This window comes from Colias croceus, chromosome 11, assembly GCF_905220415.1.
Source record: "Colias croceus chromosome 11, ilColCroc2.1".
NCBI classification, from domain to species: Eukaryota; Metazoa; Arthropoda; class Insecta; order Lepidoptera; family Pieridae; genus Colias; species Colias croceus.
Window position 1 is genome coordinate 3362236 of NC_059547.1, and position 16900 is coordinate 3379135.

Below are 16900 nucleotides of genomic sequence, written 5' to 3' on the forward strand. Positions count from 1 at the left end.
TCTCTTGTCATATCTCTTAGATCTTTCCTAAAACTTTAATTATCATAGTCTATTCATTGTCTTGTGTGTGGAAATAAATGTATATGTATATCTTCGAGGCTTACCAACTTTATATACCTAATCATTAGCAAATACCGACGAATGATTTGATTTACCTACAAATTACATTATACAGTTTGGCGTTTGCTCATGGGTCATGAATATAACTAAAAACCTATGACTTATCACCTAGTCCCAGAGCATTTTAAACCAACGTGTTGGTTTATGAAGCCTAGACCTACTGCACTCAGTTTTTATTCATTTATAATAGCAATACAATGGCCTAGTGGCGCTGTCATCTTGGACGACATTGACACTTGACAGTTTATAATTTTTATTTTCGTGGGTATAATTTCACGTCACTTCACTTTTTTATTTTTTAATAAAAAGTTATGCTAAAAACGGTCTCTAATTATATTAAAAATTGGTATATAATTCAACTTACCATCATTTCCAATTAATGCGTTTGAATACAATCATGAACAATATAAAGATATTATCGTAAGAATTCTTTCTTGTCTCTGTAAATTGTGTTATTTTTTATAGTGTTTTAAAAATGTTTATATATTTTAGCGGTGATGAGATTGTGAAAAAAGGTGTAACTAGACTCGAGGCAAATTTACCTGAATTAGGATTGAAAGATGTAGTCCCGAATGGTTCTTGGTTAGAACAAAAACAAATTCAAGCATCACTGGAAGCCAAGAAGTGTCTCATAGAAGTTGAACGTATCGAAAAAAGGTAATTTATTTTAAATTATACCCGAACTTACCTACCTGTTTAAATAACTCACAATCCTGAGTGTTATCTACAATTTAACACATAAAAAGGGTTGGCTTTAGAAACTTGCGGCACGAATTTCGGCGTGATTTTAATTTTTTTCGATCGATAATAATGCCCCGAAACATACATTAGCGGCTTTTCGTGCGGAAACTTGTAATTACAGAGAAATCTTAATTTTAATTTTTGAGGTTATGTTCAAAATTGTATGAGTTGCATTGACAAAACTACCTACAAGAATTGTGTTTGAAAGAGATAACAAATGTCAAAATGTACATTAAAAACCATAGTTCCTTCATAGTTCATTCAAAAGCATGTTGCTGAGGGACAACAATTCATACGGATTATTGGCGAGTAGTATATGATTGGGGCAACATGGGTATGTTTTAAAAAAAGTTAATCACTCAGACCCAGACAACCCATTTGCATTTGTTGCCCCTGATGGGACTCATACTCAAAGAATTGAGTCCCAGTGGCGTGTTGTATAGAGATTTTTTAAACTATAACCACCCAAACTTCGATGATATTATTAAAGAATATAATATGTGGAGACGCTGATTGGAAAAAAATAAAATTGATCCATTCATTGCCCTTGTAAATTGTATCAAACATGTATAATTATTAAAAAAATGTTTTTTTTATTGTATGTACATTGCACACAAATTGTTAGTAACAGAACCGAATCTGTCCACCCCGACTCCACGTGGTACTTGTCTGTCATACACTAGAGTGTATTAAAAAAGTCGGAGGCGCGGAGGAGCGTGGCGCCCGCGTGTGCTGAGGAGCAGGCAGAGTCAAGCGAGCCGGAGTGGCTGAGGCTGGTCGCCAAAGGCGACCAAAAAGCCGAAGCTACGAAGGCGAGTGAAGACTCCTGCCTGCAACGAGGTACACGGGGGCAAGCGCCACGTTCTGCAGTGCCGGAGCAGTCAAGAAAGCCCATAATCTTCAGTATATTTCTAACTACATTTCACTACATAGTACAAAACAAAGTCGCTTTTTCTGTCCCTATTTGCCTATGTCCCTTTGTATGCTTAAATCTTTAAAACTATGCAACGGATTATGATGCGGTTTTTTTTAATAGATAGAGTGATTCAAGAGGAAGGTTTTAGTATATAATTTATTAGGTTTTAGACAAAGCGGGCGAAGCCGCGGGCGGTAAGCTAGTATAAATATAAATTCAAAAAAAAAATAGAAGGGGGGGTTTCCGCACCCCCCCACTTCACAGGGGGTCTCCCCTTACCTCCCCCCTCCCTTTCCCTCCCCTACCCCCCCTTGATTCGTGCCGCAAATTTCTAAAGAAATACCCATAAAAATAATTAAATATAAAGCTATGATCAGTAATTCACCTGAAAATCTATATAATTGAATTCAAGTATTTCATGTAAAATCAACATGTTTTTATTATATCTTTTACAGAGGTCAACTTAGTCATGCAGAATGGAAAGATGAGCTCATGTTAGCTGAAGTAACGCAGAAGTGTGGTGGTTACTGGCAATACTTAGGTCACAATGTTGGGAGAATTCTTTATTTGAGACCTGAGGAAGCATTGCTGTTGATGGAATTGGTTTGTTTGTTATTTTTTTTGCTGCTGTGAAGATTTGTGAAAGTTGTTTAATTGTGGTCCGTTTTGATTTTTTATTTTAAGATTCAAATGTCAGATTTTAATATATTTGTAACGTATGATTTCAAACACATTGTTTTGTATTTTCATATTAAAAACATTTGAGTACTGTATAATAATATATTATTAACTTAATTTCAGAATTGTCTGCTCCTTAAATATGGCGGAGTAACAGTATCACTACAACAAGCCTACACCTTACTACTGCGAGGGGATATAAATCTATTAAAATACAAAGTATATGCTTTATTAAGTAGGATAGGTTACAAAGTTTATAAACATAGAGCTCTTGTTAATAATAGATTGAAATCAGAACAGAAAAATGAAAACCTTGACGAAAATACTAGCATACCTTTGAGTGAATCCCAACTCAATGAAAATGTTACAAATAATGCAGGTAAAACAAATGAAAGTACACTAGAAGGAGCTCTTGTTAATAATAGATTGAAAACAGAACAGAAACATGAGAATCTTGATGAAAATACAAGCATACCTTTGAGTGAGTCTCAACTCAATGAAATTGTTACAACTAATGAAGAAAAATCAAGAGAAGACACGCCACTATGTGATAGAGCCTGTTCTTCTAATGGCACTAAGGAAACAGAAGTTGCCAGTGAAAATGAGAATAAAGAGCCAGAAAAAGATCACACTAGTGAAACAATCAATGTACAATCATATAACTCTGTTTATAAAAGTTACCACAACAAGTTATCAAGATTAAAGAATAGGAAACTAAAACAATCCTGTGCAATTACAACAAATGATATATTCAGTACTATTCCAGATTTATTAGAAAAGCGCACTGTAACTTTAAAGGTGCCAGAAGCTAAATATGTTCCAAATGATATGGTTCTTGAAGAATCATATACAATTAACTTAAGGAATGTGCCCAAAAAGTGTACAAGATCATCTAGTTTATCTTATAGTTCTAGTGATGAAGCAAGTGGAAGTCACATAAAAAGATTAAGGACTGCATCCACCAGTGGCCCATCAAATTCAAATAGACCTCATTCAACACAAATGTACCACAATAATCATTTCAGACAGTTCTCCTATTTAAGACCACAATCTAACTTCAATTACTTTAATATTAACATGCTATTCCACAGACCCTTTATTCAACAAATATTCTTTCCGTCACCTTTCCAATCCCGAGGTTCCCTGTTCTTTCAAAGGCCTCAGTTTTATCAGAGATCACAGATATTTCAAAGGCTACCTCTTAACAACTTCAATTACTTTAATAGCAGAGGAAATAATTATGTAGCACAGAATAACGTGAGCAATCAAGAAGCTTACTTACAGAGGATAAAAGCTTTGGCTCAAAAGTTGAAGCAACTTGTAGCAAGGGGTAATGTTAATCAAGATAACACTCAGTCCTTACAAAGACTCCTCAACACCTACAATTCAAGATACAAAACAAATCTAAGGCTAGGCCCATATTTTGATATTGTCACTGCTGATGCAATAGAAACCATTGACCTAGACATGGACGATGAAGAACCACAAAATAAAAAGCGGAAAACGGATGATGATTCTCTTGAAGATAACCTTAAATCAATTAAAATAATGGCGTTAGAATTAAAAGCTCTAGAAATTAATGGCAAAGCAACACCAAGGCATAGGAGAACATTCTCGAAATTACTAAAAACATTCAATAGATGTTATAATTGTGATTATTATTTAAATTCTGTACATGATGTAATTAATCGGAGGCAAATAATTCTCGATTCCTCATCTGACACAGACTGTGTAATACAAGAAGAAACAACTAAAGCACCTGCACAGAAATGTAAAAAGAGTAAAAAATTAAGGAATCCCTTTAATATTCTCAAACGGTTGTCCGAAAAACAAGATATTGCTAATGAAGCTAATATCTCAACTCATGATAAATGTTTAGAAATAAAAGATAAAAAATATACTGATGCTATTAAAGAAACTATAAAAGGCAAGTGGCTTCCTAGTGAGAACGATTTTGGCCGAGTAGAACTATGTGAAGAATATGGCATAGATCCATTGCTATCAAAGACAAAACTTCTATATGATTTTGCCAAATTTAAATCAAATGCGTTTGAAAACTGGTTAGGATTGAAAATAGCTTTCTTGGAAAGTCTAAAAGAAAGTATTACGGAATTCCAAGACATTTCTTTGTTCCAAACTCATTTTGATGTAGATTGCTTAGTTAAGCCTGAAGATTGTAGCGATACTCAGTCAGTACTACAAAAGTTAAGAATAATAAAATCGAACAAAGAAATTACTAGTAATTCAACACTGAATATGGATTTTGATGTATACAATAGAGATGTGGAGAATTTTAAGAAAACTGACCCTCCAACACCACATTTCCGAGTTATTTGCCTAGAGTAAGTATACATAACCACTGTTTTCTAAAATTAGTTTAAAATTGCTTCAAAAAGAACGAAGAAATACCAGATTAATTGTTTTTCTAAAATAAAACTGATAGCATGTTATCAAAGTCTGGTTCAATTTATTATACACATTTTTTGTTGTCATGTTTATACAATTTTTTTTATCAATTGATATATTTAATAACAGAAATATACTAACTCTCATAAAGAGTTGTATTCGGCTATGTCTGAAAAACTACGTTTCATTAAAAAAAGATATAAACGTAAAGAATGGAATGATAATATTACTTACTACTTACTTACTCCTATTGCGCTGAAACCCAAAAGTGGGTCTTGTCCTCTGAGATGAGAACTCTCCATCTTCCCCGGTCCTGAGTTGTCTCTTGCCAATTATTATTAGCTCATAGCATATGCAGGACGATAATATTAATAAACTTAATTTTCAGGGAATCATCAACACTACCAACAGCGTCAGAAATCGAGGCTCTTCATTCACAGCACTCAGATAATGTTCCAATAGTGTTTGCTCTAGTCAGTATGAGCTCAGTATCATACTTACAAGTGAAGCCTATGGAAATACCTGTACATATACCAAGTGATAACTATCGATAATTTATTTATATAATTCACAACAATATTATATACTTTCAGATGTTTTACCATATCTGAAAGTAGTGAAAGCAAACTTGTTGCATAAAAATATATACCTAGGTACTTAGAATGTACAAAATTTGTAGATACATATTATAATATTATACAGTATCCTATAATATTTAATACCACATTTTTATTTACTTACTTTTTTATTTACTTATAAACATACAAAGACTACAAATATCATACACACTGTACTAAAACATTCATATAAATAATCAAAGTATTTAACCAAAAATCCCAAAGTTTTTATTTTTAAATACATAGGTTATAAACATATAAAATACATAGGTATATAAAAATATATAAACTCACAAAATCTTATTACAATATAAAAAATAAGATGTTTCAAAGTGATTATTGTACATCATCCAAAAATTTAATCCAGAATGGCAATAGAAAGGTCAGTTTATTTTGATTGCCTGATTTATGTAAGTGAGTAAGTGAGATGTAAATCTATACTAATATTATAAAATGAAGAGTTTGTAATTTGTTTGTTTGTTTGTACGCGCTAATCCCAGGAACTACTGGTCAGATTTGAAAAATTCTTTCGATGTTCGATAGCCCATTCATCGAGGAAGGCTATAGGCTATATATTATCATCACGCTAAGATCAACAGGAGCGGATCCATGCGGGTGAAACCGCGGAGCGCAACTAGTGTAAATAATATATGCTTAAATGCGTAAAAGATTATGCGCGACTTACAATTTCTAAAGGGCCGTTGCCTTTTTAAAATACAACATTGTATTGTAGGTATATCTTTTTTAGACATCATTGATTTAAGGAAAATTCAAATTTTATTTTCGTTTTGTTTGATTTTTTAAAGTGAAACTTTTATTACGTATCGTCTCAAACTTTTTGGTCTGTGTAGCGCATGTCGCGTGACGTACTTACTACTCGTACAAATACGATAATTATCGTAAGTTTCACTTTTACCGTGGTTTCATTAAACCACACAACGTTTTTTTCATAATTCTATATATTTCCTTTTTATACTTACCTTAGCATTGTATCAACGGAGTAAGGGATTGTTTTCATGCTACTTTCTTCTTGAATTAAAAAAAAATGTTCTATTAAGTTGTTTTGTTAATAAATAATAACATTTATTTACCTCTTTTATTTCATACCTTTATCTGAGGCAGGCTTTATGTATACTATGATATTTTGATGTTAACTATGTATTTTACATACATTTTCACATAAAATGTAAATAAAAAATTCGGGACTCGGGACTTTCAATAATACCTACTTACATATTTTCATTCTGCCTACTTCCATACATAAAAGTACCTAAGTACCTACTTATAGATATTTCGAATATATTTTTTATAAGATAAGTATATGGATTTTATTATAGAGATAGGTAGATTGAGACCTAAGAAAGTTCAAAGTACATAGGATAGGTTTTATCCCGGAAATTCCACAAGAACGGGAGCAATGCGGCTTTTTCTTTGACTACGCGGGCGAATCCGCTGGCGGAAAGCTAGCAGGTAACTAATTAACCCCTCAGCTGTCGCGGCGCGCCGCCTCAAAAAGGTGCTGTCTGTCGGGCAAATTCGAGCTTTCGGCGCTGATTTGCCGATTTTTTTCGATATTAAAATTTGTGATATAAACTTTAACCTGTGAGACTCTTGTAAATTTTGATGCTAACTAGATAACCAAACTTTATATTAGTTACCTTACTTACTCCCTGGCATGCTTATTTTACTTATTAGAAGCATTTTTTCCCACACATTTTGAATAAATGTTACATTGTAAAGAAAAATACTCATAAAAAAATAATATCAAGGTATTTTAGATTTTTATTTTTGTATTTTCATACTAGAATAGACAATCTTTTGAGTGAATATAACAAAAACATAGGTTTATTTAATAAAAATTCGAGAAAGTTGATTATGAATATCATCGTTTACGCATGAGCATAAGCGGGCGCGATCTCCAATCATGTTCATACAAATACAGACTTTACAGGGTGCTCCAAAATGACAACATTTCAAAATTTTTTGCTACTTGTTTTTATTTTTATTTTAATCAAAACTAGATAAAAACTAACAGTAATTTTTACTTTTTGGAAATATTTAGGTTTTTATTAATGTTTAAAAAACGTCTTATTCCTAAATGACGTTATTCTTATAGTGGGCTTTGTTCTAACGTCTGTATGTATAACGTCTCCACATGTCTAATTTATTTTCTCTTAAAATTTGCATTTAAGAAAATATTTTTTGTGGTAACAATAGCATTATGAAGAAATGCTTTTTTTTTCTTTCATGCTTTTAATTATTATCTATACATATAATAAATCTGTAGAAGGGTCAATTCTGTACATTGAAAATATTGAAAATATAAATAGCAGGGGGTGTTACTGGATCGATACCAAGCCCAAATATGTGATTAAAAAAATTATTGTCTGTCTGTCTGTCTGTATGTGAAGGCATCACGTGAAAACTAAGGTTTCGGTTTCGATGAAACTTGGTATAATTATACCTTATTATCCTGGGCGTAAAATAGGATATTTTTTATCCCGGAAAAATACGTAGAAAAAAATCTTAATTTTTTCCGTGCGGACGGAGTCGCGGGCGGAAGCTAGTAATCGTATTATATGAAATGTTGTCCAACTACAAATCGAAAGGCACTGTATCCATTCAGAAAAATGTCTAAGCTGTACAAATGTGAAATCTACATTTAATTATACCATAACTTAATTATAAACCGTTACATTTAATTTATAAATCAAAAATTTACGGAAATTTGAGTTTGAAACATTTTTTATAAAATACAGCTTATGTAAAGGATAAAAATCAATAAACTTAAAGATTCATAATAAATAAACAATTACATATAAATGATATTATACATCTAAATGTTATACTTATAATTCTAACAATCAACAAATAATAGGAATCAGAAAACATACAAAATGAAAATCATTATATTATGTCCCTAGTTGTATAGAAGAAAGAATCGTATCATATTATTGTTTTATTAAAAAAATGAACGTTATGCCTTAATAAAATTAACGCTCCCAATCCTATTTATGCATATAACTTAGCCACGCGTTACTCAAATAATTTTGTCCGTGGGCTAAATTAGCTTATGAGTAAATAAATAGTACAGAGATTCTTAAAAAAATATCAATCATCTAACGGATTGAAATAATAGGTAAAAAATTGTTATGAAGCTTTGTGTCTGTACTATTTATATACTCATGTGGTTGTAATGTGTGATGTTGACGCCAACATTGGCCAATTAATAGGAATATTTGCAATTCAATATTTGCACAAATAACGTCGAACAGAACGAACTTCTGTTCATTATTTCTTGTAATATATCGAACACAACGATCGCCTTGAGACGACGATTTATTACCACGAGGTTCCACTTGAATTTGATCAGGAAAGTGATGAAAGCTATCCAATCTAGTTTTTATTTTACTTCAATACATGCAGTATTTCCAAGCATATTGTAATTAAGATATAAACTAATCGGTAAAATTGTATTAAAATCGGTTCAGTATAGTTTAGTCCTAACTACTAAGTCCGTAGTACACAAACGGCATGGAACTTAAAAATATTTTGATTGGAATAAAATAAAACGTAATGTGTAGAATTTCATGAATAATCCTGGTATCAGGAATTAAAAGCTGCAAATTCCCAGACACTGATCGTGTAAGTATTATTATCTGTTCATTTGACAAAGTATACAGAGTTATATTTTCTTGATTTCAAATACTGTTACGTCCTATTGTTAAAGTAAGCCTTGGAGTGTCTTGTCTTCCATTGCCACAAGGATCGTTGTTCCATTTGAATTCTCTTTTATTGATACTCAAATGCTTACGAATCGGAAAAAGGTAATCCTATCAAATAGTTACTTAGATATTTCTATCTTCAAATGAAAATTAAAATATCAAGGTGGAAGTTTATTTAGGGTTACCTAACAAATAAGTAATTATTGATTATGTAGTTTTAGACAGCAATGTGATATCTTCAAATAAAAAAATTGCATTCTTCTTCTGGGTAATAGAAGCAGTTTTGACACCAAAAATACAATAATTGTTATCGCTAGTCATTTACAAAATGAGAGGATAGATTTATATTTTCAGGCGTACTGCAAATGATGCATTTAATTCGTTTTATTAAATCTGTAATGTTCCAAGGCTGTTTAAAGTCATGAATGCAAAAAAATAATCGTCTTCAGACAGCGATCTACATCTATAACGTTCTGCCTACGAATGTACTACATATAGTACATAAGAATAAAAAACTCGCACACCGAGGGCTCCGAACAAACCAACTTTTTATTATGTTGTAACTCTAAAATTTTATGATTTTCGAAATTATTCCTCAATCTGCGCTATAAGAGCTTATTTTACCCCAATTTCAAAACTCTACGTACACGGGAAGTACCCTGTAGGTGTCGACTCCCTTGCTAATGTCGAAATTTGCGAAAATTTGCAGCATAAACGGCTGTATCTTTTGATTGCGTTGGTTTATAAGTTTGATTTTTTCGCAGCTTCAATCGACTCAAGTAATCAATATAAATTTCAGCTAAATGTCACATTACGCGCTCCTTATAAAATGGGTCTTGACAGACAGACAGACAGATGGGCAGATGGGATGGACAGACGTAATCTTATTAGGGTTCTGGACCCTTAAAAACCAAAACCTTTGGGATAATACTGCAATTTTTAGCAAATTTTGACATTTGCAAGGCAATCAAAACCAACAGGGTACTTCCCAAGTACATAAAATCTTTAAATTTGGTAAAAAGCAATGTTTTATAAAAACAGATATAAGAATAATTGCAAAGAACATGATTTTTTAATTGCCATTTACAAATAAAAAAAGTACTTAATAATTTCAACTTTCAACTAATATGAACGCCTACGTGTATTAACTTGATATTCACATTTAAAACTCAGATTTACAATTTAAAAGATACCTACAGCATAATAAAAAAAATAAGTTTGTACGAAGCCCTCGGTGCGCGAGTCCGACTCGCACTTGGCCGGCTTTTTATTTTTTCTGAAACTTAAGGTTCCCCAATAAATAATAATATGTTGTATTTGTATGAAGGTAAGAATATGTTGTACAATTAAAGTGTTAAATTTCTTTTTGAGTTTGTCCTACACAAATTACATAGTATCACTTTGTCCTATATATAGGTCATAGTGAAAACCATTGTTCCCCATGTAGGTTTTTTTACTATTTTTCCAGCATATATACACTTTTAACCATAATATACTAAAACTAAAAGAATTAAGAAAGAAAATGTGTCTCTGGAATTTTTTCGTAAGCAGGTTACGGACTATAATGTCCATATGTAATGTAGTTGATTATGTATATCGTTTTTAACCTGAGGACAATTATAAATACCACAAAAACGATACCTTTCAATATAAACAAAACATATTATCATGTACATTTTATTTTGTATGAAAATGAAAAATTTAATTGAAGACGAAATTTAAAAAATAGTGACGTTGAATTTGTGAACATCCTGTATGCGGATTTTAAGGGGAAATTATTGTCGGTTTTGATTTGAAAACGAAATATCTCTAAAATGGAACACAGTATCAAATTTTGAATTATATCATTAAAATCTTCACAAAATTTCTCGTAAAATGATGTAAAGAACAAATACAATATGTAAAAAAAAATATGATTTACCAGGGGTCAAAAACTAAGCAACGTACAGTTAAGTGATAGATAAATATTTGAAACCATTATTTATGGTATAATTGTTGGTAATTTTCATTATTTCGGCACATAAACATTAGGTTATATAGTCAATAATAATAAAAAGATCAATAAATAATTACCGTTTTTCAACTTTCCGCAAAATTTTACATTTTGTAAAACTTTAAAAGTTAAAAGTTACTCGACTAAAGTATGACATAATTACTGTTATATTTCGAATATTTATCGGTCAAATTATTATTGGATGGACTTTAAATATTCAGTAATTCATAAGCTATCAACTAAATAGTCGTTTATGCAGATTTGAACTATATTTGCGTAACAATGAGCCAATTTCCAACCGGCGGTGATTTGGCACAGATCTGTGCCCCGACAGACTACGGGTACAAAATTTTTGGCACAGATCTGTGTTCCGACAGACGAGGGTTTAAATAAAAAAAAAAACAATTTTATAATAAACATTTTATTAGTCTATTTAAATCCAATAGTTACAATACACAATACTCGTATATTCGTTTACATACACAACCATTGTTTTTTTTTTAATAAAGCTATCCCTAATTTAATTTAAGGCGTAACTTATAGCAGCTAATTATTGCTATATTAAATTAAAAATTATCCATTCAACAATATTCCATTCCATGATTAATTACCGATTTTTCCACATAACTATGTATAAGATATAAAATTTGGCAAAATTATAATAGAATTGGCATAGGAATGTAGTGAAGTGCATTAGGAACTTTCGATGATAGAATTAGGTGGTAATTGATTTAAGAACTAGGTTGGATTGTGAAAAAAGTTTAGGAAAATCAATGAAGACATGCAAACAAAGAAAAATGTCAATGATCTTTATTTTTAACTTTTAATTACCTATTTTTGTTTTATATATCAAAGAATAAGAATTAAGAAAATTATGAAATCAGTTCGAATTAGTTTCGTTTACCCTATTAAAAATGTAATTTTAATTGTTGTTGGCAACTAAGTCTAATACTGTGAAATGTTTTTCTTTTCGCTTACGGCTTATCACAGATAAACTATTTTTTAATGAGTATAAGTAGGTACCTTTACTTTTTTCCCTAATTCACAACGTAATTAGAACAATAATTAATAAATACAATAGTAAATACAGCGGGTATCATATTGTTTTGTAAATATTTTTTTCCTAAATAAAGTCACAACGTAATAGATATGTTACAAGCGTAGTTAGTACTAATTAGTATTTTTTTAAAGTCCGCGCCAAACTTTATATCGTCGTTAAGTACCTACGGTAACCATTTTGAAATTCGTATCGAACTAAGAACCTTCACCTGTTAATTATATTAATTAAATATTTAACAGTAGAATCGAATATCAAGGGTTCAATTTACAAATTAAAGTTTGGCAAGGACTTTATCTTACTTAGACTAGGCTCATTAATTAATGATGTTAGGTAAGTACCTAACATCATTAATTAATGGTACTTAACTACTTATAGTTTTAATGACTTAATAAAGGTACACCTATAATACTTGGATCACAGTCGAAAGCAAATGTGGACGTCTAAACATGTTATATATAATAGACAGTAAACTGCATTCTACATACACCAAAGACTTTTCACATCTTAACTTACAGGAAGTAAGTACCTACTAGAGTATACGGAGTACATAATATATCATAAAATAATAAAATTGTAACAGATGCACTTAAAAAACTGAACGGACTTATGCGGAACAATCATTCAGTTCTACAGAAAATTTCTAAAGCAAATTTTATAGTTCTTCATTTACTTTGAAATCCTAGTTTACAATATTGATTGAAAAATTAGAAAAAAGTGCGTGTAAATTAATCATTTTTGAGTCCATCTCACGGCCATTTAAAATTAATGCCAGATAGTTCGTAAAACTTTTCATTGTGCGGTTTATAAAATTCTTTTAGACGATCTAATACAGCTTGCTCTATATGGGGATGATTTCTGCCCTTGGTTTTACCCAAACAGTGTGGTATCGACTTTGTTTCAGATTTAAGAAGACAAGGGAAGCCCTTCGTTGAGTTGAAATAAAAATGCTTGTCCGTGATAACTCGTTTGAGACCGAGGAAATCCTGAAAATTATGTAATATTAACTTCACTGGCGATAAGAATACTAACTTAAAAATATTAATAAAAAAGTTTCGTATTAGAAACGTCACGTATAGGTATGGAGAAAACTTTATACATATTAAAATCTACGGCTAGACACAATAAAATACATTGTTTGTCATACAATATTCCTTCCATGGAAATCGAACCCAGCACACATTTTCAAGTCAGGTTTACTTCTGTGCCAAACGTAGGTATTCGTTTCCTTTGTAGCGACTATCTTTCTCTTATAATACAAGTGAAATAAAGTTTATGTTAGGACCCACCTGAACTCTTGCCATTTCAGCAGCTGGATCAGCAACAAGTCTCTCACCATTAATCAATAAAAGTCTAGATTTAGGAAACCTACGCAGCCATCTACGATATGGTCGCGCATATATCCCCAATCTAACTGGTGGCCATGATCCATCTATGGCCCAAGCCCCGCCCCATTGTAAAGTGCTATTTATGAGGGCGAAGTCTTCGAAACGAGGTAATCCTGGTCGTTTGCTGTATGAAAATAAATAAATATTTAGCAAATAATTACTCAATACATATTATTTATTGCAACTTTGCAATAAAAAAGGTACAGCTCTACAACTCATGCTGCACGAAAAAACGAATAGGTATATTATGTGAAAGTAAACGACATAGGTAAGTTACATAGAAGAGAAGAACAAAGTTAGACCGTCATCTGTTAATTATTAAAAACACAAACAGTCAATGTCTATTGCCTACTATATAATATGAAAATTTGAACATTTTCTAACACCCTGTATTTGGTACATTTACCTTACCTAGCAGACTGAGTATAATCGCTTATTGCTCGCGTCACGGGATCTCTAACAACAGCTAGCAGTTTTACAAGAGGGTTCATAGCAAATACTCGTTTAGGGGCGGATTTCGTCACCCAATACGAAGGTGTCTTTTCCATTGTAATCTGCCCTTCTAGCGTTGGCGGCATTTTATCTCTGCAAAAAAAATTGTATTGATCATTATAGATAATGGAAAGAAATGATTAAATAATATAAAAATATTATTGAAATAATAATAATTCGTAACTAAGTACGTACCTGTACCATTCAAAACCTTTGTGATAGTACTTGTCAAAGAAATGAACTTCTGATCCTGCGGCTCGCACGTCTGGATGCAGCCTATATTTTAAAATAATTACTGAATATTTTTATATAAACTTTTATTCAATATTTGGAAACCTATAAGATTATAAACATAATTATTTACAAGAATAAGAATAATCATTACTTACCTTAAAAATTCTAATAACGCCCGTGTACCACATTTCTTTACGCCTATAATGAGAGCATCTGGAAGTTTTTTAATGGGTACTTGGTTGGATTTATGCAATCTGCGATACTCGTAACCTCCATCTAAGTTCAATCCTAAAAACGTAGCAAATTTAAATGCAGCGTCTTTATATTTTGAAATGTGGTTCCAAGAAAGCCTGACTGAGACCTGAAATTTGAATAAAGTTTTACAGTTTCATTAATTCAATACAATATTAATGGTAGTATTATAGAAAATTATTGATACTTACCTTACGTTCATCAACTAAGGAAGTATTCAACACATATAATAAATATAATAGAAATAATAATGTGAAATATATAAACGTAGTTCGTTTGGAAGAAAGTGGTATCCATCTCATTGCTGCTTTTGGAAGGCATTTGTGACACTTTATTTAATCTACAATAATTGAAACCGACTATCTAATAATATAAATAAACATCATCATTCGATTTAACGCTATTCTTTACTTCTCTTTTACAAAACACGCTATAATTAAACAACCCGCACCCCGCAATGCGATACATTTGTACTATTAGCAGTGCGCAGTCGCGAAATGTTTATTTTATGAATGAACAAGATATTCATGAATTCATGTATGGCTCCTTGCCAAAAATAAATAAATTGATAATGGAAACATCGCTGAAAATATTTTAAATTCGTACAATTAGTATACGTATAGACATAGTTAAACGCTATTTAATTTTCCCGCTCCTAAACCAAAAGTGCCCAAGGCCCTAAGCACAGAACAGTAAAAGAGGCCCTAAGCCTAGACTTTTATTTGGCTTTCTGAATAAAACAAATCTATGGTACAATTTTTTAATTATATTTGTTGCATTTATTAATACTATTCTAATCTTCTAATCACAGAACAGTAAGAACATAATAGAAGTGCTATAATGTCATCATTAGTATGAAAACCAGTGTCGCCAAACCCACACATTTAAACCGATAGTTATACAGTACACTACAAGTAAACTATGCCTTTGATTGGACAGCTTAATTTGAGTAAAAACTGACTTAGGTTTTAAATTCAGCATTTCAATATGTACCCTAACGAACCAAGTTACGGTTTATTTTAGTATAACATCCCTAGGTATATTAGCTGTTTTGTGTCTCTTTGCTCAGAAATTCCAAATTCGAAAACATTCAGCTATTCCACAACAGATGGCGTTGGTTTTCAATACATATAACTTTGAACCTCTACACATAAAGATAAGGTTGAAATTTGTGTCACTCTAAATTAATGACATTAACTTGACATTAACCTGATGCTATGCTCTAAGGGATGTCAGCCTTGTTATCGATAATTCACAAATAAATATATTTTTGTGCATTTTTTTTTTCTTTCTATTATATGAGTATAGGATAATGTGTCACATTTTGGAGTATGTTTATTACTACTAAGTACGTCTTTTCATATTATTATATTTAAATAAAAAACGGAATAGAATAGTATAAATCTATATTTACAAAACAAACAGAAAATATGCATTATTTTAAATCTTGGAACTGCCGTAGGTTTGATGTATCGGTGGCCTTTGTTAGACTGCTTATTGCTGTTCGGCATCCAGTTAACTCGTCACGTTGCATTTATTATCCATTTCTCTTTTAAATTAGGCTCTTTCGAAAATCTATAAATAAATAGGACAAATGAAAGCTAAGGAAAAATAGAATAAAATTTAATATTTAAAATGTTTGTCTTTTCTAAAGTATCGATACTGTCGATATGCGCCACATGCATCACTAATCCGACATTCGTTTGTTTACTTTTTGTTTATTTCAATAATATTCCAGAAAGTCTTGTTTGCTGTTCAATCTATATTAGTACTTATTTCTTATGGATTAAGGTTCATTTTGACTTAATATTTTTATAAATTTTTGACAAATTACGACAAGCGAAGTTGTTACATAAAATATATTTAAAATAAATTAAAATAAGACTTACCGATGGTATGAAATGCCTCGATTGCTGATATTATTTCGTCTGCTATCATTTTTCCACTCTAATACCGAACAACACGCTCTAAATAATGAATAAATATGGAAATAAGGTTTGACAGTTGACAACCGACTCGAATATTTTTCTGTGCACAACTGAGAGCGAGTTAGGTGATCTTACCTTACTAGTGACACGTGGGCCACGCCCACATCGCACTTCTATTATGTTCTTACTGTTCTGTGCTTCTAATATACATATTATTATCACTAATGGAATGATTGACAGCTACCCTTCTTTAAAGAATCGGAAAGATTTAAATTATCAAGAGCATATACTTTATGTTAGTCCGATTATCCAAATATAGTTAGGCATACCAACATGAGCAAGTAGCAACGACC

General features: G+C 31.4%; 2 protein-coding genes across 2 annotated transcripts; one reads left to right on the forward strand and one right to left on the reverse strand.

Annotated features, from left to right (window-relative positions):
- The first annotated feature begins 422 nt into the window (after positions 1-422).
- LOC123695546 lies at positions 423-5580 on the forward strand. The gene is made up of 5 exons (XM_045641423.1): positions 423-540; positions 613-777; positions 2233-2380; positions 2579-4797; positions 5250-5580. The coding sequence occupies exons 1-5, from the start codon at positions 500-502 to the stop codon at positions 5413-5415; spliced, it is 2739 nt and encodes a 912-aa protein (XP_045497379.1). The 5' UTR covers positions 423-499; the 3' UTR covers positions 5416-5580.
- A 7039-nt stretch (positions 5581-12619) lies between these two features.
- Positions 12620-15110, reverse strand: LOC123695478 (heparan sulfate glucosamine 3-O-sulfotransferase 3B1). The gene is made up of 6 exons (XM_045641337.1): positions 14811-15110; positions 14523-14728; positions 14329-14409; positions 14053-14226; positions 13543-13765; positions 12620-13239 (listed from the first exon to the last, which is right to left on the reverse strand). The coding sequence occupies exons 1-6, from the start codon at positions 14919-14921 to the stop codon at positions 13003-13005; spliced, it is 1032 nt and encodes a 343-aa protein (XP_045497293.1). The 5' UTR covers positions 14922-15110; the 3' UTR covers positions 12620-13002.
- Positions 15111-16900: the final 1790 nt, after the last annotated feature.